This window comes from Dromaius novaehollandiae, unplaced genomic scaffold (genome assembly GCF_036370855.1).
Source record: "Dromaius novaehollandiae isolate bDroNov1 unplaced genomic scaffold, bDroNov1.hap1 HAP1_SCAFFOLD_33, whole genome shotgun sequence".
Lineage (NCBI taxonomy): Eukaryota > Metazoa > Chordata > Aves > Casuariiformes > Dromaiidae > Dromaius > Dromaius novaehollandiae.
The window spans coordinates 2849013-2872402 of record NW_026991456.1 but is presented as its reverse complement, the minus strand read 5'-3'; the positions used below and the strand labels follow the sequence as shown (position 1 = coordinate 2872402).

Sequence of the window (23390 nt, the reverse complement as noted above, 5' to 3'; positions counted from 1 at the left end):
TCCCCCAGGGCATCAACTGGTTTCCCTGGAAGGGTTTCGAGTTCTCCATCCCCTTCACGGAGATGAAGCTGCGGCCACAGCGCGACTGAGCGGGCCCAGGCATCCGGGGGGGCCAGGCGTCCAGGGCGGGGCCCCAGCGTCCAGGCAGCACCAAGGAAGGAGGCTGGAGTGGGTGAAGCCTTTATGGGAGAGCAATAAAAGCTGCAAGCGACTGAGGGCCCTGCCGTGCGAGGGCCCAGGCATATGGGGGACCCAGGTGTCTGTGGGGGAGTAGGGTGGGCCCAGGTGTCCGGGTGTCTGGGGGGACCCAGGTGTCCGGGTGGCTGGGCGGGCCCAGGTGTCCAGGTGGTTCCAGGCGTCTGAGCAGGCCCAGGCATCTGGGCAGGCCCAGGCATCCGGGTGGTCCCAGGCATCCAGGGGGTCCCAGGTGTCTGGGCAGGCCCAGGCGTCCGGGCAAGCCCAGGCGTCCGAGTGGTCCCAAGCATCCAGCGGGTCCCAGCTGTCTGGGCAGTCCCAGACTTCCAGGCGGGCCCAGGCGTCTGGGCGGTCCTGGGCATCTGAGCGGGCCCAGGTGTCCAGGCGGGCCCAGGTGTCCAGGCCATCCCATGCATCCAAGTGATCCCAAGCACCCAGGCGGTCCCAGGCATCTGGGCAGGCCCAGGCGTCCGGGCCATCACATGCATCCCAGTGATCCCAAGCATCCAGGGAGTCCCAGGCGTCCGGGCGGGCCCAGGCATCCGGGCGGGGCTCAGTGCTCCAGGGCGATGAGGCGGACGCGGAAGGGGGGGCAGCGCAGCACGGTGCCAGCCGTGACCTCCAGGCTGGGCAGGACGCCGGGCGCCGGCGGCTCCAGGCGGAAGTGGCGCAGGATGTGGCCCAAGAAGACCAGGAGCTCGGCCCGTGCCAGCCCCTCGCCCAGGCAGGCCCGAGCCCCGCAGCCAAAGGGCACCAGCGCCCGCCCCGGCCCTGCCTCCAGGAACCGCTCTGCGAGGGCCGCGTCAGGGACCCAGGCGTCCGGGCAGGGCCCAGGCGTCCAGGCAGGGAACCCATCCCAAGGGGTTCAGGGACCCAGGCGTCCAGGAGGGGCCCAGGCGTCCAGGAGGGTTCCAGGCGTCAGGGAAGGGACCCAAGCATTCAGGAGGGACCCAGGCATCCAGGAAGGACCCAGGCGTCCGGGCAGGGAACCCACCCCAAAGGGGGTCAAAGGACCCAGGCGTCCGGGGCGGGAGGCCAAGCATCTGGGAGGGACCCAGGCATCCGGGAGGGGACCCAGGTGTGCGGGAGAGCCCAGGCATCCGGAGGGGGGGGGGCAGGCATCCGGGAGAGGACCCAGGCATCTGGGGGGGTCCAGGAGTCCAGGAGCAACCCAGGCATTCAGGAGGGGCCCAGGCATCCGGGAGGGGGCCCAGGCATCCGAGGGGGGACCCAGGCATCCGGGACAGGACCCAGAGGTTCGGGAGGGGACCCAGGTGTCTGGGAGGGGCCCAGGCATCGGGGGGGGGGGGCAGGCAGCCAGGGTGGGACAAGGCATCCGGAAGGGGCCCAGGCGTCTGGGGGGGGGGGGGGGGACCCAGGCATTCAGGAGGGGCCCAGGCACCCGGGGGTGGGGCCAGTCATCGGAGCGGGGGGGGGGGGGGGGGAGACCCAAGCGTCCGGGAGGGACCCAGGAATTCAGGAGGGGCCCAGGTGTCCGGGGGGGGAAGGCAGGCATTCAGGAGGGGCACAGGTGTCCGGGGGGGGGGGCCCAGGCACCCGGGGGGGGGGGGCAGGCCTTCAGGAGAGGCCCAGGCATCGGGGAGGGGACCCAGGCGTCCGGGGCACACCTGGCAGGAAGGCCTCGGGGCGCTGCCACTTGTCGGGGTCGTGGTGGGCAGCGAAGAGGTTGGGGACGAGCAGGGAGTCGCGGGGCACCAGGGCGCCTGCAATGCTGCGGACACGGGGCACTGGGAGGCACTGGGAGAGACTGGGGGGCACAGGGAGGGGACTCGGAGGGCACTGGGGGGGGACTGGGAGGGACTGGAAGGGGACTGGGATGTACTGGGAGAGGACTGGGATGTACTGGGAGGGGCTGGGAGGCACTGGGATGTACTGGGAGGCACTGGAAGGGGACTGGGAAGGGACTGGGATGTACTGGGAGGGGTGGGGAGGGACTGGGATGCACTGGGAGGGGGTTGGGAGGCATGGGGACATACTGGACGGACACTGGGAGGGGACTGGGTGGGCACTGAGATGCACTGGGAGAGGACTGGGATGCACTGGGAGGGCACTGGGATGTACTGGGATGTACTGGGAGGGGACTGGGATGCACTGGCAGGCACTGGGATGCACTGGGAGGCACTGGGATGCACTCAGTGGGCACTGGGATGTACTGGGAGGGGACTGGGATGTACTGGGTGGGCACTGGGATGTACTGGGATGCACTGGGAGGGCACTGGGATGTACTGGGAAGGGACTGGGAAGGGACTGGGAGGGCACTGGGATGCACTGGGAGGCCCTGGGCACCCTCCCCCGCGGTGGCCGGGTCCCCGGGCCGGGCGGGCCGCCCCTCCCCCCCCCCAGCCCATACTGGTGCGCACTGGTGCATACTGGCGGGTGGTACCTGGTGGGGGCACGGGCGCGGTGGGGCAGCGCCAGGGGCGCCGGGGGCCGCAGGCGGAGGGTCTCGCACACGGAGGCGCCCAGCAGCCCCCGGGTGGCCCCCGGCACCTCCGCCCGCACCCCCGCTGCCACCTGCGCACGCCAATGGCACGCCAGCGTCACGCCAGCGTCACACTAACGGCACGCTAACAGCGCGCGGGTGTGATGCACTGAGGGCATCATGCAGGTGCAATGCACACACCAATGGCACGCGAGCGTCATGCTAACGTCATGTGGGTGCAATGCACACGGCAATGGCATGCCAGTGTCACGCCAACGGCACATGTGTGCAATGCACGCAGCAATGGCAAACTAACGTCACGCCAGTGTCACGCAGGTGCAATGCACATGGCAGCGTCACGCGGGTGCAACGCACTGAGGGTGACCGAACATGCCAACAGCATACGGGTGCAATGCACACGGCAATGGCACGCCAGCGTCACGCCAACGGCACATGGGTGCAATGCACCAAGGGCGATCGAACATGCCAGCATCACGCAGGTGCAATGAACACGGCAATGTCACGCGGGTGCAACGCAGCAAGGGTGACCAAACACGCCAATGTCACGCGGGTGCAATGCACACAGCAATGGCTCAGGTGTGCAATGCACCAAAGGCGTCATGTGGGTGCAATGCACATGCCAATGGCATGCTAACATCATACTAACATCATATGTGTGCAACGCACACAGCAACAGCACGCCAGCATCACACCAACGGCATGTGGGTGCAATGCCCACAGCAACGTCAGGCAGGTGCAATGCACCAAGGGTGTCACGTGGGTGCAATGCACACAGCAACAGCACGTGGGTGCAATGCACACGCCAGCGTCATGCATGCCTAATGCACACGGCAACAGCACACAGGTGTGATACACTGAGGGCGACCAAACACGCCAACGTCACGCGGGTGCAATGCACACAGCAACAGCACATGGGTGCGATGCACTGAGGGCATCATGTGGGTGCAATGCACACAGCAACAGCACGCTAGCATCATGCTAATGTCACCTGGGTGCAATGCACACGGCAACGACTCGGGTGTGCAACGCACTGAGAGCATTACACAGGTGCAATGCACATGGCAATGGCACATGGGTGCAATGCACCAAGGGTGTCATGTGGGTGCAATGCACATGCCAATGGCATGCTAACATCATGCTAACATCACGCATGTGCAATGCACATGGCAATGACATGGGTGTGCAATGCATTGAGGGTGACTGAACACGCCAGTGTCACATGTGTGCAACGCACACAGCAATGGCACACGGGTGCGATGCACCAAGGGCGACTGAAAAACAGGGAAGGGGACCTGGGGTGCACGGGGGAGCACAGACACGTGTGTCCTTGGTGTGTGCATGGTGTGTGTGTGTCACATTGGATGCGTGTGCTTAGCATGTGCTTTGCAATGGTGCAGCAGGGCGGCGAGGGACAGGAAAGGGGACCCGGGACACACGGGTGGAGCACGGACACGCATGTGCGTGGCATGATGGATGCATGTGCTTAGCGTGTGCTTTGCAGCGGTGCAGCAGGAAGGCAACAGATGGGGAAGGAGACCCGGGACATGCGGGGGACCTCACACACGCATGTCCTTGGCATGTGCACAGCATGCTGGATGCATGTGCGTGGCGTGTGCGTGGCGGTACCTCAGGGCGGTGCAGCAGGAAGGCGACGGCCCAGGCAAGGGCGGCGGCCGTGGTCTCGGTGCCACCGATGAACAGATCCACCAGGGCCATGTGGAGGCGGTCAGGGCCCAGCGGCCCCCCTCGGACACCGGGGTCCGGCCACAGGTCGCCCAGCATCCCCCCGGGAGGGCAGCCGGCCGCCTGCGGGGCGCCTCAGCTGTCGGGCACCTCCCGGACGCCTGGGCCCCTCCCTGGACACCTGGGTCCTTCCCAGATGCCTGGGCCCCTCCCGGACGCCTGGGTCCTTTCCCAGATGCCTGAGCCCCTCCCGGATGCCTGGGCCCCCTCTGGACACCTGGGTCCTTTCCCAGACACCTGGGCCTTTCCGGATGCCTGGGCCCTTTCCCAGACGCCTGGGTCCCTCCTGGATGCCTGGGTCCCTCCTGGACACCTGGGTCCTTTCCCAGACACCTGGGCCTTTCCGGATGCCTGGGCCCTTTCCCAGACGCCTGGGTCCCTCCTGGATGCCTGGGTCCCTCCTGGACACCTGGGCCCTTTCCTGGATGCCTGGGCCCCTCCCGGACGCCTGGGCCCCTCCTGGATGCCTGGGCCCACTCCTGGATGCCTGAGTCCCTCCTGTATGGGTTCCCCTGACACCTGGGTCCCCTCCTGGATGCCTGGCTCCCCTTCCCGGACACCTGGGCCCCCTGGGTCTCTGGGTCCCCTCCCGGATGCCTGGGCCCCCCCCGGATGCCTGGGCCCCCACCTCGTGCCGCTGCAGCTGGGCCTGCACGAAGGCGTCGCGGTGCTCGACAAGCCGCAGCAGCTCCCGCAGCGCCGGGTTGGGCAGCGCCTGTGGCCACCCGTCAGCCCAGACACCTGGGCCCCTTGGATGCCTGGGTCCCCCCCAACCCCCTCCCAAACTCCCAGCCCCACCCCGGACACCTGGGTCCCCTCGACCCTTGCGACGCCTGGGTTCCCCCAATGCCCTGGTCCGCCCGGACGCCTGGGCTCCCCCCCGACCTCCCAAGGACCCTCCCGGATGCCTGGGTCCCCCCAACCCTCCCCGGATGCCTGGGTCTCCTGGACACCTGGGTCCCCTGGATCCCCAGGACTGTCCCGGACACCTGGGGCCCCTCAACCACCCCAGACGCCTGGGTCCCCCTGACCCTCCCCAAATGCCTGGGTCCACTTGACCTCCCCGGACGCCTGGGTCCCTCTGACCCCCTCCCGGATGCCTGGGTCCACTTGACCTTCCTGGACACCTGGGTCCCCCTAACCTCCCCCCTCCCTGGATGCCTGGGCCCCCCGACCCTGCCCAGCCGCCTGGGCCCCCAGCCGCGCCCCCCCCCACACACACGTGGGGCTCACCCTCAGGGGGGGCAGCAGGTCGAGCACCCGCACGCTGGCCCGGCCCCACACCTCCAGCAGCCCCATGATGCAGCGGGTGAAGTCCCGCACCTCGGCCTCGGCGGGCATCTGCAGAGCCCGGATGCCTGGGTCCCTGCCTGGATTCCTGGGCCCCTCCCAGATGCCTGGGCCCCTCCCAGACACCTGGGTCCCCATCCGGACGCCTGGGCCCCTCCTGGACACCTGGGTCCCTGCCCTGGATGCCTGGGCCCCTCCTGGATCCCTTGGGTGCCCCGGATGCCTGGGCCCCTCGTGGCCATCAGAGTCCCCCGAATGCCTGGGTCCCTCGCATGCCTGGGCACCTCCCAGACGCCTGGGCCCCTCCCGGACACCTAGGTTCCTGGGACACCTGGGCCCCTCCTGGACCCCTTGGCTGCCCTGGACGCCTGGGTCCCTCCTGGATCCCATGGCTGCCCTGGACATTTGGATCCCTCCCGGATGCCCGGGCCCCTCCCAGATGCCTGGGTCCCTCCTGGATGCCTGGGTCCCTCCCAGACACCTGGGTCCCTCCCCGGACACCTGGGCCCCTCCCTGGACGCCTGGGTCCCTCCCAGATGCCTGGATCCCTCCCCGGACACCTGGGCCCCTCCCGGACACCTGGGTCCCTCCCAGATGCCTGGATCCCTCCCCGGACACCTGGGCCCCTCCCGGACACCTGGGTCCCTCCCAGATGCCTGGGCCCCTCCTGAACACCTGAGTCCCTCCCGGATGCCTGGGTCCCTCCCAGATGCCTGGATCCCTCCCCGGACACCTGGGCCCCTCCCGGACACCTGGGTCCCTCCCAGATGCCCGGGCCCCTCCTGAACACCTGAGTCCCTCCCGGATGCCTGGGTCCCTCCCAGATGCCTGGATCCCTCCCCGGACACCTGGGCCCCCCCGGACGCCTGGGTCCCTCCCGGAAGCCTGGGCCCCTACCAGGGGCCCGAAGACGAGGCTGCAGATGGTGCTGCAGGTGCGGAAGGCGAAATCCTCGGCCACGTCCACGGGGGCCCCGCGGTAGCGCCGCAGGTCCTGGGGGCGGGGCCTGGGTCAGGGGGCGGGGCCGGGGGCGGGGCCACGGCGGGGGGGGCGAGGCCACCCGAAGGAGCCGCCACGGGGAGCCCAGAGGAGGATGGTTTTGGGGAGGGATTTGGGCTGGTTTTGGGGGCGGATATGGGGCCCTTGGGGGCACCAGGAGGGTTTGGGGTGATTTCAGGTGGTTTGGGGGGCTTTTGGGGTCATTCTGACCCCCCCGAGGTGGTTTTGAGGTGTTTGGTTGAATTTGGGGCCGTTTGGGGGAATTTTGGGGTGTTTTGGGGCATTTCAGCCATTTTGGGGCATTTTGGGGGGACAATTCGGGATGTTCCGGGGTGTTTGGGGGCCTTTCACAGCATTTCCTGGCCATTTTGAGGGCAGTAGGGGCATTTTGGGGGCATCTAGTGGAATTTGGGGGTGTTTGGGGCATTTTAGGCCATTTTGGTCATTTTAGGCCATTTTGGAGGTAATTTGAGACATTCCGGGAATATTTTGGGGCGTTTTGAGGGGGGACGTTTTGGGGCATTTCTGGGGCATTTGGGGGCATTCTGGAGCATTTCTTGAACGACTGGGGGTATTTTGGGGTGTTTTAGGCCATTTAGGTCATTTTAGGTCATTTTGGAGGCGATTTGGGACATTCTGGGGATATTTTGGGGTGTTTTGGGGGGCATTTTGGGGGCATTTCTGGGGTGTTTGGGGGCATTTTGAGCATTCCTTGGGCATTTGGGGGCATTTGGGGGCATTTTGGGGGTGTTTGGGGGCATTTTGTGGAATTAGGGGATATTTCGGGGTGATTGGGGGCATTTGGGGGCATTTGAGTCATTTTGGGGGTGATTCGGGGATCATTCTGGGTCGTTTCAAGGGGTGTTTTGTGGCATTTGGGGGACATTGGGGAGCGTTTGGGAGCATTCCCTGGCATTTGGGGGCGTTTTCAGGCGTTTTCGGGCATTTGGGGTGGTTTAGGGCATTTTGAGGGCATTTTACAACATTTCGGTCATTTGGGGGGAAATTCAGGACATTCCAGGGTTGTTCCGGGACATTTCAGGGGGCCGTTTTGGGGCATGCTGGGGGCGTTTGGGAGCATTCCTGGGGTGTTCTGGGGGCATTTAGGGGGTGTTTTGGGATATTTTGGGGCATTTGGGGGGATAATTTGGGGCGTTTTACGACATTTTGCTCATTTTAGGGGCGATTCAGGACATTCTGGGGCATTTCGGGGGGGGTGTTTGGGGGCATTTTGGGGGCGTTCGGAAGCATTCCCTGGGTGCTTTTTGGATATTTGGGGATGGTCTTGGGTGTTTGGGGGCACATTTGGGGGCATTTTATGACATTTTGCTCATTTTGGGGGGGGATTCGGGACATTCTGGGGCATTTCGGGGGGGGCCTTTGGAAGCATTCCCTGGGCGTTTTTGGACGTTTGGGGGCATTTTTTGGCGTTTTGGAGCATTTGGTGGGTGTTTTGAGTCATTTTGGGGGCAATTTGGGACATTCCAGGGCATTTCGAGGGGGCGTTTGGGGGCATTCCCTCAGCGTTTGGGGGCGTTTGGGGGGGCGTTTTGGGGCATTTGGGGGGGCATTTGGGGGGCGTTTGGGGGCATTCTGGGGGCATTTGGGAGCATTCCCTGGGCGTTTGGGGGCGTCTGGGGGCGTCTGGGGGCGTCTGGGAGCATTCCCTGGGCGTCTGGGGGCATCTGGGAGCATTCCCTGGGCGTCTGGGGGCGTCTGGGAGCATTCCCTGGGCGTTTGGGGGTGTCTGGGGGCGTCTGGGAGCATTCTCTGGGCGTTTGGGGGCGTTTGGGGGCGTTTGGGAGCATTCTCTGGGCATTTGGGGGCATCTGGGGGCATCTGGGAGCATTCCCTGGGCGTCTGGGGGCGTCTGGGGGCGTCTGGGGGCGTTTGGGAGCATTCCCTGGGCATTTGGGGGCATCTGGGGGCATCTGGGAGCATTCCCTGGGCGTCTGGGGGCGTCTGGGGGCGTCTGGGAGCATTCCCTGGGCGTTTGGGGGTGTCTGGGGGCGTCTGGGAGCATTCTCTGGGCGTTTGGGGGTGTTTGGGGGCGTTTGGGAGCATTCTCTGGGCATTTGGGGGCATCTGGGAGCATTCCCTGGGCGTCTGGGGGCGTCTGGGAGCATTCCCTGGGCGTTTGGGGGCGTCTGGGGGCGTCTGGGGGCGTCTGGGAGTATTCCCTGGGCGTTTGGGGGCGTCTGGGGGCATCTGGGGGCATTCCCTGGGCGTTTGGGGGTGTCTGGGGGCGTCTGGGGGCATTCCCTGGGTGTTTGGGGGCGTTTGGGGGCGTCTGGGGGCGTCTGGGAGCATTCCCTGGGTGTTTGGGGGCGTCTGGGGGCGTCTGGGGGCGTCTGGGAGCATTCCCTGGGTGTTTGGGGGTGTCTGGGGGCGTCTGGGGGCGTCTGGGGGCATTCCCTGGGCGTTTGGGGGCGTCTGGGGGCGTTTGGGGGCGTCTGGGAGCATTCCCTGGGCGTTTGGGGGCGTCTGGGGGCGTCTGGGGGCGTCTGGGAGCATTCCCTGGGCGTTTGGGGGCGTCTGGGGGCGTCTGGGGGCATTCCCTGGGCGTTTGGGGGTGTCTGGGGGCGTCTGGGGGCATTCCCTGGGTGTTTGGGGGCGTTTGGGGGCGTCTGGGGGCGTCTGGGAGCATTCCCTGGGTGTTTGGGGGCGTCTGGGGGCGTCTGGGGGCGTCTGGGAGCATTCCCTGGGTGTTTGGGGGTGTCTGGGGGCGTCTGGGGGCGTCTGGGGGCATTCCCTGGGCGTTTGGGGGTGTCTGGGGGCGTCTGGGGGCGTCTGGGGGCATTCCCTGGGCGTTTGGGGGCGTCTGGGGGCGTTTGGGGGCGTTTGGGAGCATTCCCTGGGTGTTTGGGGGCGTCTGGGGGCGTCTGGGGGCATCTGGGGGCATTCCCTGGGTGTTTGGGGGCGTCTGGGGGCGTCTGGGGGCATTCCCTGGGCGTTTGGGGGCGTCTGGGGGCGTTTGGGGGCGTTTGGGAGCATTCCCTGGGTGTTTGGGGGCGTCTGGGGGCGTCTGGGGGCGTCTGGGAGTATTCCCTGGGCGTTTGGGGGCGTCTGGGGGCATCTGGGGGCATTCCCTGGGCGTTTGGGGGTGTCTGGGGGCGTCTGGGGGCATTCCCTGGGTGTTTGGGGGCGTTTGGGGGCGTCTGGGGGCGTCTGGGAGCATTCCCTGGGTGTTTGGGGGCGTCTGGGGGCGTCTGGGGGCGTCTGGGAGCATTCCCTGGGTGTTTGGGGGTGTCTGGGGGCGTCTGGGGGCGTCTGGGGGCATTCCCTGGGCGTTTGGGGGCGTCTGGGGGCATCTGGGGGCATTCCCTGGGCGTTTGGGGGTGTCTGGGGGCGTCTGGGGGCATTCCCTGGGTGTTTGGGGGCGTTTGGGGGCGTCTGGGGGCGTCTGGGAGCATTCCCTGGGTGTTTGGGGGCGTCTGGGGGCGTCTGGGGGCGTCTGGGAGCATTCCCTGGGTGTTTGGGGGTGTCTGGGGGCGTCTGGGGGCATTCCCTGGGCGTTTGGGGGCGTCTGGGGGCGTTTGGGGGCGTTTGGGAGCATTCCCTGGGCGTTTGGGGGTGTCTGGGGGCGTCTGGGGGCGTCTGGGAGCATTCCCTGGGTGTTTGGGGGTGTCTGGGGGCGTCTGGGGGCGTCTGGGAGCATTCCCTGGGTGTTTGGGGGTGTCTGGGGGCGTCTGGGGGCATTCCCTGGGCGTTTGGGGGCGTCTGGGGGCGTTTGGGGGCGTCTGGGGGCATTCCCTGGGCGTTTGGGGGTGTCTGGGGGCGTCTGGGGGCGCTCCGGGGGTCTCACCTCGCAGAGGGCCTGGGCCTGCTGGGCGAGGACGGCGTCGAGGCGCCGCTGGGCCCGGGCCAGGGCGTCGCGGGTGGCCCGACGCTGCCGCCGCCACCCCGGGGAGACATCGCCCAGCGCCAGGTCCTGCCCCCCCCGCGACACCAGCCCCGCTGCGGGGCGGGGCACCCATGGGTGCTCCGGCCCACGGGGGGGCCCCTGTGCCCTATAGGGGCCGCCAGACCCACAGGCCCCCCCCTAGCCCCATAGGGGGCCCCTCAACCCCGTAGGGGCTCCCCATGCCCCATGGGCCCCCCCATCCTATAGCTCCCCTCTATAGCCCCCCCCAGCCCTATAGACACCCCCAGCCCCATAGGCACCCCCTATGTCCCATAGGGACCCCCCATGCCCCATAGGGACCCCCTCTGCCCTATAGGTGTCCCCCATGCCCCATAGCCCCCCCATCCTATAGCTCCCCTCTATAGCCCCCCCAGCCCTAGACACCCCCAGCCCCATAGGTGCCCCCTGTGCTCCATAGGCCCCCCCCATGCCCCATAGGGCCCCTCCATGCCCCATAGGCTGCCCCCATCCTATAGCTCCCCTCCACAGCCCCCCCCCCGGCCTATAGACACCCCCAGCCCCACAGGGGCCCCCCATGCCCCATAGAGCCCCCTCACCCTATAGCTCCCCTCCATAGCCCCCCCCCCAGCCCTATAGACACCCTCAGCCCCATTGGACCGCCATGTCCCACAGGACCACCCCCCCCATACCCCATAGGTGCCCCCCATGCCCTATAGGGCCCCCTCATCCTATAGTCCCCCTCCAGCCCTATAGACAACTCCAGCCCCATAGAGTCCCCTCATGCCCCACAGGGCCCCCCCATCCTATAGCCCCTTCCATAACCCCACCCCAGCCCCACAGACACCCTCAGCCCCATAAAGTCCACTCAGCCCCATAGGGCCCCTCAACGGCCTATAGGGGCCCCCAACCCCGCTTGCAGCCCTATAGACAACCCCCAGCCCTTTAGGGGTCCCCAGCCCCCCCTGCCCCATAGATCCCACCCAACCTCCCCCAGCCCCATTGGGCCTCCCAAGCCTGCCTTTAGACACCTCTAGCCCTATAGACACCCCTCAGCCCCATAGGGCCCCCCCATTCCTATAGCCCCACCCCTCCAGCCCTATAGACAACCCCAGCCCCATAGGGCCCCCCCAACCCTATAGACACCCCCAGCAGCCCTATAGAGGCCCCCAGCCCTTCAAGACCCCACCCAGCCCCATAGGGCCCCCTCATCCTATAGCCCCCCCTGGCCCATAGACACCCCCAGCCCCAAGAGGTCCCCTCAGCCCCACTGGGCCCCCCAAGGACCTATAGGGGCCCCCTCAGCCCCATAGAGTCTACCCACCCCCCCCAGCTCCATAGGGTCCCTCACACCCCATAGGGGCTCCCCCAGCCCCATAGGGTCCCTCCCTGCCCCATAGGGTCCCCCCCAGGCCAGTCCACTCCCCCCATCCCCACTGCCCCCCCCTTAGCCCTATAGACAACCCCTGCCCCATAGGGGATCCCCCAAGAAGGGCTTCAGCCAGCCCCATAGGGGCCCCCCAGCCCTATAGACAACCCCCCCCAATCCCCCCCCCAGGTAGTTGTGTGACCCCCCCCCAAGCCCCCCATGTCCCCCCCCGGCTCCATAGGCCCCTATAGCTCCCCATAGCCCCCCCATGGCCCCCTGCCACAGCCCCCCCGGCCCCATAGCACCCATAGCCCCCCCCCCAGTCACACACAGCCGCCCATATCCCCCCGGCCGCCCAAGCATCCACAGCCCCCCATAATCCCTGCAGCACCCACAGCCCCCCATAGCCCCCCACAGCACCCCCAGTCCCACACAGCACCCATGGCCCCCCCCGTAGCACCCATATACCCCACAGCCTCCCCATAGCCCTCCATAGTACCCACAGCCCCCACAGCCCCCATGGCCCCCCTACCACCCATAGCCCCTCCTAGCTCCCCCCAGCACCCCCAGCACCCCCATGTCACCCACATCCCCCCAGCACCCACATCCCCCCCCAGCACCCATATCCCCCCATAGCATCCATAGCCCCTCCATAGCCCCACAGCACCCACAGCCCCCCCAGTCCCATAGCTGCCCCACCCCCCCAAGCACCTACTTCCCCCCCAGCACCCACAGTCCCCCCGTAGCACCCACATCCCCCACAGCACCCATAGCCCCTATGGCCCCCATAGCCCTCCCACCCCTCAAGCACCCACATCCCCCATAGCACCCCATAGCCCGCACGGCACCCCACAGCATCCATAGCCCCCCCAGTCCCACACAGCACCCCATGGCCCCCAAGCACCCACAGCCCCCACATCCCCCACATCCCCCCAGCACTCATAGTCCCTCCCAAGCACCCATCCCCCACATCCCCCATAGCACCCATAGCCCCTCATAGCCCCCCCACAGACCCCATAACCCCCATAGCCCAAACAGCAACCATAGTCCCCACATCCCCCATAGCATCCCCAGCCCCCCCAGCACCCACACACCCCCAAGCACCCACAGCACCCACAGCCCCCCCCAGTCCCACACAGCACCCCATAGCCCCCGAGCACCCACAGCACCCATAGCCCCACAGCACCCACATCCCCTGTAGCACCCACATCTCCCCCAGCCCCACAGCCCCCATAGCGCCCGCAGCACCCATAGAACCCATTGCCCCCGGGGGGGGGTACCCAGGTAGCTGGGGGGGCGCCCGGCGCAGGCGCCCCAGCGGCGGGTGAAGGCCTCCCGGATGCTCTCCACCGAGCTCAGCACCACCACGTCTGGGGGGGCACCCCGAAATTGGGGGGGTCCCCAAAAACCCCGGGGGGCCATGACCCCCCCAGGGCACCCTGAAATCCGGGGGGGGTCCCCAAAACCCCCCGGGGGGCCACGACCCCCCAGGGGACCCAAAAATCCGGGGGGGGTCCCCACCCCAACCCCCCCGGGGGGGACACAGCCCCCCCCAGGGCACCCCAAAATCCGGGGGTTCCCAAACCCCCCTGGGGGGACACCCCCCCCCAGGGCACCCCGAAATCCATGGGTGCCTGCAAAACACCCCCGGGGGACCACACACCCCCCCCGGGCACCCCGAATCCTCGGGGGACCCCGAAATCCATGGGGACTCGAATCCCCCCCCGGGGGGGGCCACAACCCCCCTGGGCACCCCAAAATCCCGGGGGGGGGGGCCAGAGTACAGGGGGGTCCCAGCCGGTTTGGGAGTGCAGGGAGGGGATTTAGGGAGTGCAGGGGCTGGTTTGGGGGGGGGTGTAGAGCAGAATTTGGGCATGGAGGGGGGTCCCAGCAAGTTTGGGGGTGCAGGGAGGGATTTGGGGGGGGCACAGAGTGGGATGTGGGGGTGCGGGAAGGATTTGGAGGTGTAGGGGCCAGTTTGGGGGTGCAGGAGCCAGGGCGGGTGCAGGGGGAAGATTGGGGGCTGCAGGAGGTCATTTAGGGGTGTGGGGGGTCCCCCAGCAGCTTTGGGGGGTGCAGAGCGCGATGTGGGTGTGCAGGGGGGATTGGGGGCCTCTAGGCAGTTTGGGGGGGCTGCAGAGCAGAATTTGGGTGTGCAGGGGAGGTCCCAGCAAGTTTGGGGGGGTGCAGGGAGGCATTTGGGGGTGCAGGACCCGCGGGGGGGGTGCAGGGAGCGCTTTGGGGGTGCGGGGGGGTCCCAGCCGGTTTTGGGGTGCAGGGAGGGATTTGGGGGTGCAGAGGGGGATTTGGGGGTGCAGGGCCCGCGCGGGGGTGCAGCTGGGCACTTGGGGGTGCAGGAGTGTCCTAGCTGGTTTGGGGGTGCAGAGAGGGATTCGGGGGTGCAGAGGGGGTCTCAGGAAGTTTGGGGGTGCAGGGACGGCGAGGGGTGTGCAGGGAGGCATTTGGGGGTGCAGGGGGTTCCCAGGCGGTTTTGGGGTGCAGAGCAGGATCGGGGGTGCAGCGGGTCCCGGCAGATTTGGGGGTGCAGGGGGGATTTGGGGGTGCAGGGGGAGGATGTGGGGGTGCAGGGCAGTATCGGGGGGTGCAGGGCTGTATTTGGGGCTGCAGGGCGGTATTGGGGGTGCAGGGCGGTATCTGGGGTGCAGGCAGGGCTGTGGGGGTGCAGGGTGGTATCGGGGGGGCTCTGGGGGTGCAGGGAGGTACTGGGGGTACAGGGCGGCATCTGGGGGGGCTGTGGGGGTGCCGGCGGGGCTCTGGGGGTGTAGGGGGGCTCTGGGGGTGCGGGGAGGGCTCTGGGGGTGCAGGGCGGTATCGGGGGTGCCGGCGGGGCTCTGGGGGTGCGGAGGGGACTCTGGGGGTGCAGGGCGGTATCGGGGGTGCCGGCGGGGCTCTGGGGGTGCGGGGGGGGCTGTGGGGGTGCAGGGCGGTATCGGGGGTGCAGGGGGGGCTCTGGGGGTGCGGGGGGGGCTGTGGGAGTGCGGGGGGGGCTCTGGGGGTGCAGGGCGGTATCGGGGGTGCGGGGGGGGCTGTGGGGGTGCAGGGCAGTATCGGGGGTGCCGGCGGGGCTCTGGGGGTGCGGGGAGGGCTCTGGGGGTGCAGGGCGGTATCGGGGGTGCAGGGGGGACACTGGGGGTGCGGGGGGGGCTCTGGGGGTGCAGGGAGGGCTCTGGGGGTGCGGGGGGGCCTCTGGGGGTGCAGGGCGGTATCGGGGGTGCAGGGGGGGCTGTGGGGGTGCGGGGGGGCTGTGGGGGTGCAGGGCGGTATCAGGGGTGCAGGGGGGGCTCTGGGGGTGCGGGGGGGCTCTGGGGGTGCAGGGCGGGATCGGGGGTTCCGGCGGGGCTCTGGGGATGCGGGGAGGGCTCTGGGGGTGCAGGGCGGTATCAGGGGTGCAGGGGGGGCTCTGGGGGTGCGGGGGGGCTCTGGGGGTGCAGGGCGGGATCGGGGGTTCCGGCGGGGCTCTGGGGGTGCGGGGAGGGCTCTGGGGGTGCAGGGCGGTATCAGGGGTGCAGGGGGGGCTCTGGGGGTGCAGGGCGGGATCGGGGGTGCCGGCGGGGCTCTGGGGGTGCGGGGAGGGCTCTGGGGGTGCAGGGCGGTATAGGGGGTGCGGGGGGGGCTCTGGGGGTGCGGGGGGGCTCTGGGGGTGCAGGGCGGTATCGGGGGTGCCGGCGGGGCTCTGGGGATGCGGGGAGGGCTCTGGGGGTGCAGGGCGGTATCGGGGGTGCCAGCGGGGCTCTGGGGGTGCGGGGAGGGCTCTGGGGGTGCAGGGCGGTATCGGGGGTGCCGGCGGGGCTCTGGGGGTGCAGGGGGGGCTCTGGGGGTGCAGGGCGGTATCGGGGGTGCAGGGGGGGCTCTGGGGGTGCGGGGGGGCTCTGGGGGTGCAGGGCGGTAGCGGGGGTGCCGGCGGGGCTCTGGGGGTGCGGGGGGGGCTCTGGGGGTGCAGGGCGGTATCGGGGGTGCGGGGGGGGCTCTGGGGGTGCGGGGGGGCTCTGGGGGTGCAGGGCGGTATCGGGGGTTCCGGCGGGGCTCTGGGGGTGCAGGGGGGGCTCTGGGGGTGCAGGGCGGTATCGGGGGTGACGGCGGGGCTCTGGGGGTGCGGGGAGGGCTCTGGGGGTGCAGGGCGGTATAGGGGGTGCGGGGGGGGCTCTGGGGGTGCAGGGCGGTATAGGGGGTGCAGGGGGGGCTCTGGGGGTGCGGGGGGGCTCTGGGGGTGCGGGGCGGTATCGGGGGTGCCGGCGGGGCTCTGGGGGTGCGGGGAGGGCTCTGGGGGTGCAGGGCGGTATCGGGGGTGCCGGCGGGGCTCTGGGGGTGCGGGGGGGCTCTGGGGGTGCAGGGCGGTATCGGGGGTGCCGGCGGGGCTCTGGGGGTGCGGGGAGGGCTCTGGGGGTGCAGGGCGGTATCGGGGGTGCGGGGGGGGCTCTGGAGGTGCAGGGGGGGCTCTGGGGGTGCAGGGCGGTGTCGGGGGTGCCGGCGGGGCTCTGGGGGTGCGGGGAGGGCTCTGGGGGTGCAGGGCGGTATCGGGGGTGCGGGGGGGGCTCTGGGGGTGCGGGGGGGCTCTGGGGGTGCAGGGCGGTATCGCGGGTGCGGGGGGGGCTCTGGGGGTGCGGGGAGGGCTCTGGGGGTGCAGGGCGGTATCGGGGGTGCCGGCGGGGCTCTGGGGGTGCGGGGGGGCTCTGGGGGTGCAGGGCGGTATCCGGGGTGCGGGGGGGGCTCTGGGGTGCAGGGGGGGCTCTGGGGGTGCAGGGCGGTATCGGGGGTGCGGGGGGGGCTCTGGGGGTGCGGGGGGGACTCTGGGGGTGCAGGGCGATATCGGGACTGCAGGGGGGGCTCTGGGGGTGCGGGGAAGACTCTGGGGGTGCAGGGCGGTATCGGGGGTGCAGGGGGGGCTCTGGGGGTGCGGGGAGGGCTCTGGGGGTGCAAGGCGGTATCGGGGGTGCAGGGGGGGCTCTGGGGGTGCGGGGAGGGCTCTGGGGGTGCAGGGCGGTATCGGGAGTGCGGGGGGTGCTCTGGGGGTGCGGGGGGGGCTGTGGGAGTGCGGGGGGGGCTCTGGGGGTGCAGGGCGGTATCGGGGGTGCGGGGGGGGCTGTGGGGGTGCAGGGCAGTATCGGGGGTGCCGGCGGGGCTCTGGGGGTGCGGGGAGGGCTCTGGGGGTGCAGGGCGGTATCGGGGGTGCAGGGGGGACACTGGGGGTGCGGGGGGGGCTCTGGGGGTGCAGGGAGGGCTCTGGGGGTGCGGGGGGGCCTCTGGGGGTGCAGGGCGGTATCGGGGGTGCAGGGGGGGCTGTGGGGGTGCGGGGGGGCTGTGGGGGTGCAGGGCGGTATCAGGGGTGCAGGGGGGGCTCTGGGGGTGCGGGGGGGCTCTGGGGGTGCAGGGCGGGATCGGGGGTTCCGGCGGGGCTCTGGGGATGCGGGGAGGGCTCTGGGGGTGCAGGGCGGTATCAGGGGTGCAGGGGGGGCTCTGGGGGTGCGGGGGGGCTCTGGGGGTGCAGGGCGGGATCGGGGGTGCCGGCGGGGCTCTGGGGGTGCGGGGAGGGCTCTGGGGGTGCAGGGCGGTATAGGGGGTGCGGGGGGGGCTCTGGGGGTGCGGGGGGGCTCTGGGGGTGCAGGGCGGTATCGGGGGTGCCGGCGGGGCTCTGGGGATGCGGGGAGGGCTCTGGGGGTGCAGGGCGGTATCGGGGGTGCGGGGGGGGCTCTGGGGGTGCGGGGGGGCTCTGGGGGTGCAGGGCGGTATCGGGGGTGCCGGCGGGGCTCTGGGGGTGCGGGGAGGGCTCTGGGGGTGCAGGGCGGTATCGGGGGTGCCGGCGGGGCTCTGGGGGTGCAGGGGGGGCTCTGGGGGTGCAGGGCGGTATCGGGGGTGCAGGGGGGGCTCTGGGGGTGCGGGGGGGCTCTGGGGGTGCAGGGCGGTAGCGGGGGTGCCGGCGGGGCTCTGGGGGTGCGGGGGGGGCTCTGGGGGTGCAGGGCGGTATCGGGGGTGCGGGGGGGGCTCTGGGGGTGCGGGGGGGCTCTGGGGGTGCAGGGCGGTATCGGGGGTTCCGGCGGGGCTCTGGGGGTGCAGGGGGGGCTCTGGGGGTGCAGGGCGGTATCGGGGGTGACGGCGGGGCTCTGGGGGTGCGGGGAGGGCTCTGGGGGTGCAGGGCGGTATAGGGGGTGCGGGGGGGGCTCTGGGGGTGCAGGGCGGTATAGGGGGTGCAGGGGGGGCTCTGGGGGTGCGGGGGGGCTCTGGGGGTGCGGGGCGGTATCGGGGGTGCCGGCGGGGCTCTGGGGGTGCGGGGAGGGCTCTGGGGGTGCAGGGCGGTATCGGGGGTGCCGGCGGGGCTCTGGGGGTGCGGGGGGGCTCTGGGGGTGCAGGGCGGTATCGGGGGTGCCGGCGGGGCTCTGGGGGTGCGGGGAGGGCTCTGGGGGTGCAGGGCGGTATCGGGGGTGCGGGGGGGGCTCTGGAGGTGCAGGGGGGGCTCTGGGGGTGCAGGGCGGTGTCGGGGGTTCCGGCGGGGCTCTGGGGGTGCGGGGGGGCTCTGGGGGTGCAGGGCGGTATAGGGGGTGCGGGGGGGGCTCTGGGGGTGCGGGGAGGGCTCTGGGGGTGCAGGGCGGTATCGGGGGTGCGGGGGGGGCTCTGGAGGTGCAGGGGGGGCTCTGGGGGTGCAGGGCGGTATCGGGGGTGCGGGGGGGGCTCTGGGGGTGCGGGGGGGCTCTGGGGGTGCAGGGCGGTATCGCGGGTGCGGGGGGGGCTCTGGGGGTGCGGGGAGGGCTCTGGGGGTGCAGGGCGGTATCGGGGGTGCCGGCGGGGCTCTGGGGGTGCGGGGGGGCTCTGGGGGTGCAGGGCGGTATCCGGGGTGCGGGGGGGGCTCTGGGGTGCAGGGGGGGCTCTGGGGGTGCAGGGCGGTATCGGGGGTGCGGGGGGGGCTCTGGGGGTGCGGGGGGGACTCTGGGGGTGCAGGGCGATATCGGGACTGCAGGGGGGGCTCTGGGGGTGCGGGGAAGACTCTGGGGGTGCAGGGCGGTATCGGGGGTGCAGGGGGGGCTCTGGGGGTGCGGGGAGGGCTCTGGGGGTGCAAGGCGGTATCGGGGGTGCAGGGGGGGCTCTGGGGGTGCGGGGAGGGCTCTGGGGGTGCAGGGCGGTATCGGGAGTGCGGGGGGTGCTCTGGGGGTGCAGGGCGGTATCGGGGGTGCCGGCGGGGCTCTGGGGGTGCGGGGGGGCTCTGGGGGTGCAGGGCGGTATCGGGGGTGCCGGCGGGGCTCTGGGGGTGCGGGGAGGGCTCTGGGGGTGCAGGGCGGTATCGGGGGTGCGGGGGGGGCTCTGGGGGTGCAGGGGGGGCTCTGGGGGTGCAGGGCGGTATCGGGGGTGCCGGCGGGGCTCTGGGGGTGCGGGGGGGCTCTGGGGGTGCAGGGCGGTATCGGGGGTGCAGGGGGGGCTCTGGGGGTGCGGGGGGGCTCTGGGGGTGCAGGGCGGTATCGGGGGTGCCGGCAGGGCCCTGGGGGTGCAGGGGGGGCTCTGGGGGTGCAGGGCGGTATCGGGGGTGCGGGGGGGGGCTCTGGGGGTGCGGGGGGGCTCTGGGGGTGCAGGGCGGTATCGGGGGTGCCGGCGGGGCCCTGGGGGTGCAGGGGGGGCTCTGGGGGTGCAGGGCGGTATAGGGGGTGCGGGGCGGGCTCTGGGGGTGCGGGGAGGGCTCTGGGGGTGCGGGGCGGTATAGGGGGTTCGGGGGGGGCTCTGGAGGTGCAGGGCGGTATCGGGGGTGCGGGGGGGGCTCTGGGGGTGCGGGGAGGGCTCTGGGGGTGCAGGGGGGGCTCTGGGGGTGCAGGGCGGTATAGGGGGTGCGGGGCGGGCTCTGGGGGTGCGGGGAGGGCTCTGGGGGTGCAGGGCGGTATAGGGGGTGCGGGGCGGGCTCTGGGGGTGCAGGGGGGGCTCTGGGGGTGCAGGGCGGTATCGGGGGTGCGGGGGGGGCTCTGGGGGTGCGGGGAGGGCTCTGGGGGTGCAGGGCGGTATAGGGTGTGCAGGGGGGGCTCTGGGGGTGCAGGGCGGTATCGGGGGTGCGGGGGGGCTCTGGGGGTGCGGGGAGGGCTCTGGGGGTGCAGGGCGGTATCGGGGGTTCCGGCGGGGCTCTGGGGGTGCGGGGAGGGCTCTGGGGGTGCAGGGCGGTGTAGGGGGTGCAGGGGGGGCTCTGGGGGTGCAGGGCGGTATCGGGGGTGCGGGGGGGGCTCTGGGGGTGCAGGGGGGGCTCTGGGGGTGCAGGGCGGTATCGGGGGTGCGGGGGGGGCTCTGGGGGTGCAGGGGGGACTCTGGGGGTGCAGGGCGGTATCGGGGGTGCGGGGGGGCTCTGGGGGTGCGGGGGGGGCTCTGGGGGTGCAGGGCGGTATCGGGGGTGCGGGGGGGGCTCTGGGGGTGCAGGGGGGACTCTGGGGGTGCAGGGCGGTATCGGGGGTGCAGGGGGGCTCTGGGGGTGCAGGGGGGGCTCTGGGGGTGCAGGGCAGTATCGGGGGTGCGCGGGGGGCTCTGGGGGTGCGGGGCGGGCTCTGGGGTTGCAGGGCGGTATCGGGGGTGCGGGGGGGGCTCTGGGGGTGCGGGGAGGGCTCTGGGGGTGCAGGGCGGTATCGGGGGTGCAGGGGGGGCTCTGGGGGTGCAGGGCGGTATCGGGGGTGCGGGGGGGCCTCTGGGGGTGCAGGGCGGTATCGGGGGTGCGGGGGGGGCTCTGGGGGTGCAGGGGGGACTCTGGGGGTGCAGGGCGGTATCGGGGGTGCCGGGGGGGCTCTGGGGGTGCAGGGGGGGCTCTGGGGGTGCAGGGCGGTATCGGGGGTGCAGGGGGGGCTCTGGGGGTGCGGGGAGGGCTCTGGGGGTGCAGGGCGGTATAGGGGGTGCGGGGGGGGCTCTGGGGGTGCGGGGGGGCTCTGGGGGTGCAGGGCGGTATCGGGGGTGCCGGCGGGGCTCTGGGGGTGCGGGGAGGGCTCTGGGGGTGCAGGGCGGTGTCGGGGGTGCCGGCGGGGCTCTGGGGGTGCGGGGAGGGCTCTGGGGGTGCAGGGCGGTATCGGGGGTGCGGGGGGGGCTCTGGGGGTGCGGGGAGGGCTCTGGGGGTGCAGGGCGGTATCGGGGGTGCGGGGAGGGCTGTGGGGGTGCAGGGCGGTATCGCGGGTGCCGGGGGGGCTCTGGGGGTGCAGGGGGGGCTCTGGGGGTGCAGGGCGGTATCGGGGGTGCCGGCGGGGCTCTGGGGGTGCGGGGAGGGCTCTGGGGGTGCAGGGCGGTATCGGGGGTGCGGGGGGGGCTCTGGGGGTGCGGGGAGGGCTCTGGGGGTGCAGGGCGGTATCGGGGGTGCAGGGGGGGCTCTGGGGGAGCGGGGGGGCTCTGGGGGTGCAGGGCGGTATCGGGGGTGCGGGGGGGCTCTGGGGGTGCAGGGGGGACTCTGGGGGTGCAGGGCGGTATCGGGGGTGCAGGGGGGGCTCTGGGGGAGCGGGGGGGCTCTGGGGGTGCAGGGCGGTATCGGGGGTGCGGGGGGGGCTCTGGGGGTGCAGGGCGGTATCGGGGGTGCAGGGGGGGCTCTGGGGGAGCGGGGGGGCTCTGGGGGTGCAGGGCGGTATCGGGGGTGCAGGGGGGGCTCTGGGGGAGCGGGGGGGCTCTGGGGGTGCAGGGCGGTATCGGGGGTGCGGGGGGGCTCTGGGGGTGCAGGGGGGACTCTGGGGGTGCAGGGCGGTATCGGGGGTGCAGGGGGGGCTCTGGGGGAGCGGGGGGGCTCTGGGGGTGCAGGGCGGTATCGGGGGTGCGGGGGGGGCTCTGGGGGTGCAGGGCGGTATCGGGGGTGCAGGGGGGGCTCTGGGGGAGCGGGGGGGCTCTGGGGGTGCAGGGCGGTATCGGGGGTGCGGGGGGGGCTCTGGGGGTGCAGGGGGGGCTCTGGCGGTGCCGCCCCCCGCCCCCCGCACTCACCGGCGCCGCCCAGGCGCAGCCGCAGCGCCGGCCCGTATAGCCGCGCCAGGGCCGCCAGGTGCCGCGGCGCCGCCGGGTGCAGCAGGTGCGCGGCGCCCCCCAGCAGCGGCAGCGCCCGCGGCCCCGGCAGGCGGGGGGGCCCCGGGGGGGGGCGCGGGAGGCGGGGGGGCCGCAGCCCCCGGCAGGCCGCCAGCGCCAGCAGCGCCAGCAGCGCCAGCGCCAGCAGCATCGCGACCTCCTGCTGCTGCTGCTGCTGCTGCTGCTGCTGCTGCTGCTGCTGCTGCTGCTCCGGGGCTGCGGGCGGGGGGCGGCGGGGGGCGGCGCCTGCGGCCGCTCGACCGGGTTGGGGCGTTTCCGCTGCTGGGGGCGGTGGTGCGTGTGAGTGCGGGTGCTTGCTACTAGTTATTATTAGATATTATTTATTATTATTTTTCAATATTTATTAATATGTATTATTTTTATTTTCAATCGCTATTATTTTTATCATTTTTATATTTATTATTATTTATTAATATTTATTGATAAATTTATTATTTTCCACTTTTTATTATGTTTATTTATTTTTATTATTTTTATTATTTTATTATTTTTATTATTTATTATTAATATTTATTGATATTTCTCTGTTTTATTTTTTATTATTTGTAATTGCTTTTAATCATATTAGTATTTTATTATTGATTATTAATTATGATTTCTCATTTTTACTTTTTCTTATTACTATAATTTTATAATTTTATTATTTACTATTTATCTCACTATTATTTTCTTATTTTATCATTTCATTATTTATTATTCATTATTTTTATTTTTTACCTTTTGTTATTTATTATTATTATTTTATTATTTTATCATTATTTTATTGTTTATTATTATTTTCTATTATTTATTATTTATTTTTTATTATTAGTTTAATTACTATTTTATCATTATTATTTTATTATTTCATTATTTATTATTATTTTGTATTTGTTATCATTTTATTTTTGGCACAAGGGCCTGTTTTGGGGCAAATTCCCATCATTTGCGGTCAAACGCTCCCCACAAAGCCCTGGAGATGCAGAGACCCCAATCTGGCAAGCGCTTTATCGCCAAAATTTGGGGGAAATCAGTTAATTTTGGAGCAGATGTGCTTTTTGGAGACAGAAATTTTTGGTGCAAGGGCCTATTTTGGGGCAAATTCTAGCTGTTTTGGCTCAAACGCCCCCACGAAGCCCCGGAGACACAGAGACCTCAATTGGGCACCACCTTTATTGCAGAAATTTGGGGGAAATCGGTTAGTTTTGGAGCAGATGTGCTTTCTGGAGATGGATATTTTTGGCGCAAGGGCCTATTTTGGGGCAAATTCTGGACGTTTTGGCTCAAATGCCCCCCACAAAGCCCCAGAGAGGCAGAGACCCCAACTGAGCAACACCTTTATTGCTAAAATTTGGGGAAAAATTGTTAATTTTCAAGCAGATATGGTTTTTGGAGATGGATATTTTTGGCACAAGGGCCTATTTTGGGGCAAATTCCTGCTGTTTTGGCTCAAATGCCCCCCATGA

The 23390-nt window shown here is 69.2% G+C and overlaps 2 protein-coding genes across 2 annotated transcripts in view; one reads left to right on the top strand and one right to left on the bottom strand.

Moving 5' to 3' along the window:
* LOC112995890 (tenascin-X-like) overlaps window positions 1-230 on the top strand; it is a 38034-nt gene extending 37804 nt beyond the window's left edge. Inside the window, exon 41 of the mRNA XM_064504437.1 lies at window positions 9-230. Coding sequence (XP_064360507.1) covers window positions 9-89 — 81 coding nt within the window. The 3' untranslated portion in view covers window positions 90-230. The remainder of the gene's footprint in view (window positions 1-8) is intronic.
* LOC112981956 (steroid 21-hydroxylase-like) lies at window positions 165-21964 on the bottom strand (the record flags this gene model as incomplete). Its single annotated transcript, XM_064504438.1, has 11 exons — window positions 165-984; window positions 1824-1927; window positions 2600-2730; window positions 2960-3012; window positions 4042-4465; window positions 5031-5117; window positions 5636-5743; window positions 6590-6685; window positions 10497-10648; window positions 13203-13292; window positions 21847-21964. Coding segments are annotated over 11 exons (1599 nt in total), but the record flags the coding sequence as incomplete, so codon positions are not given.
* Between the last annotated feature and the right edge of the window lie 1426 nt (window positions 21965-23390).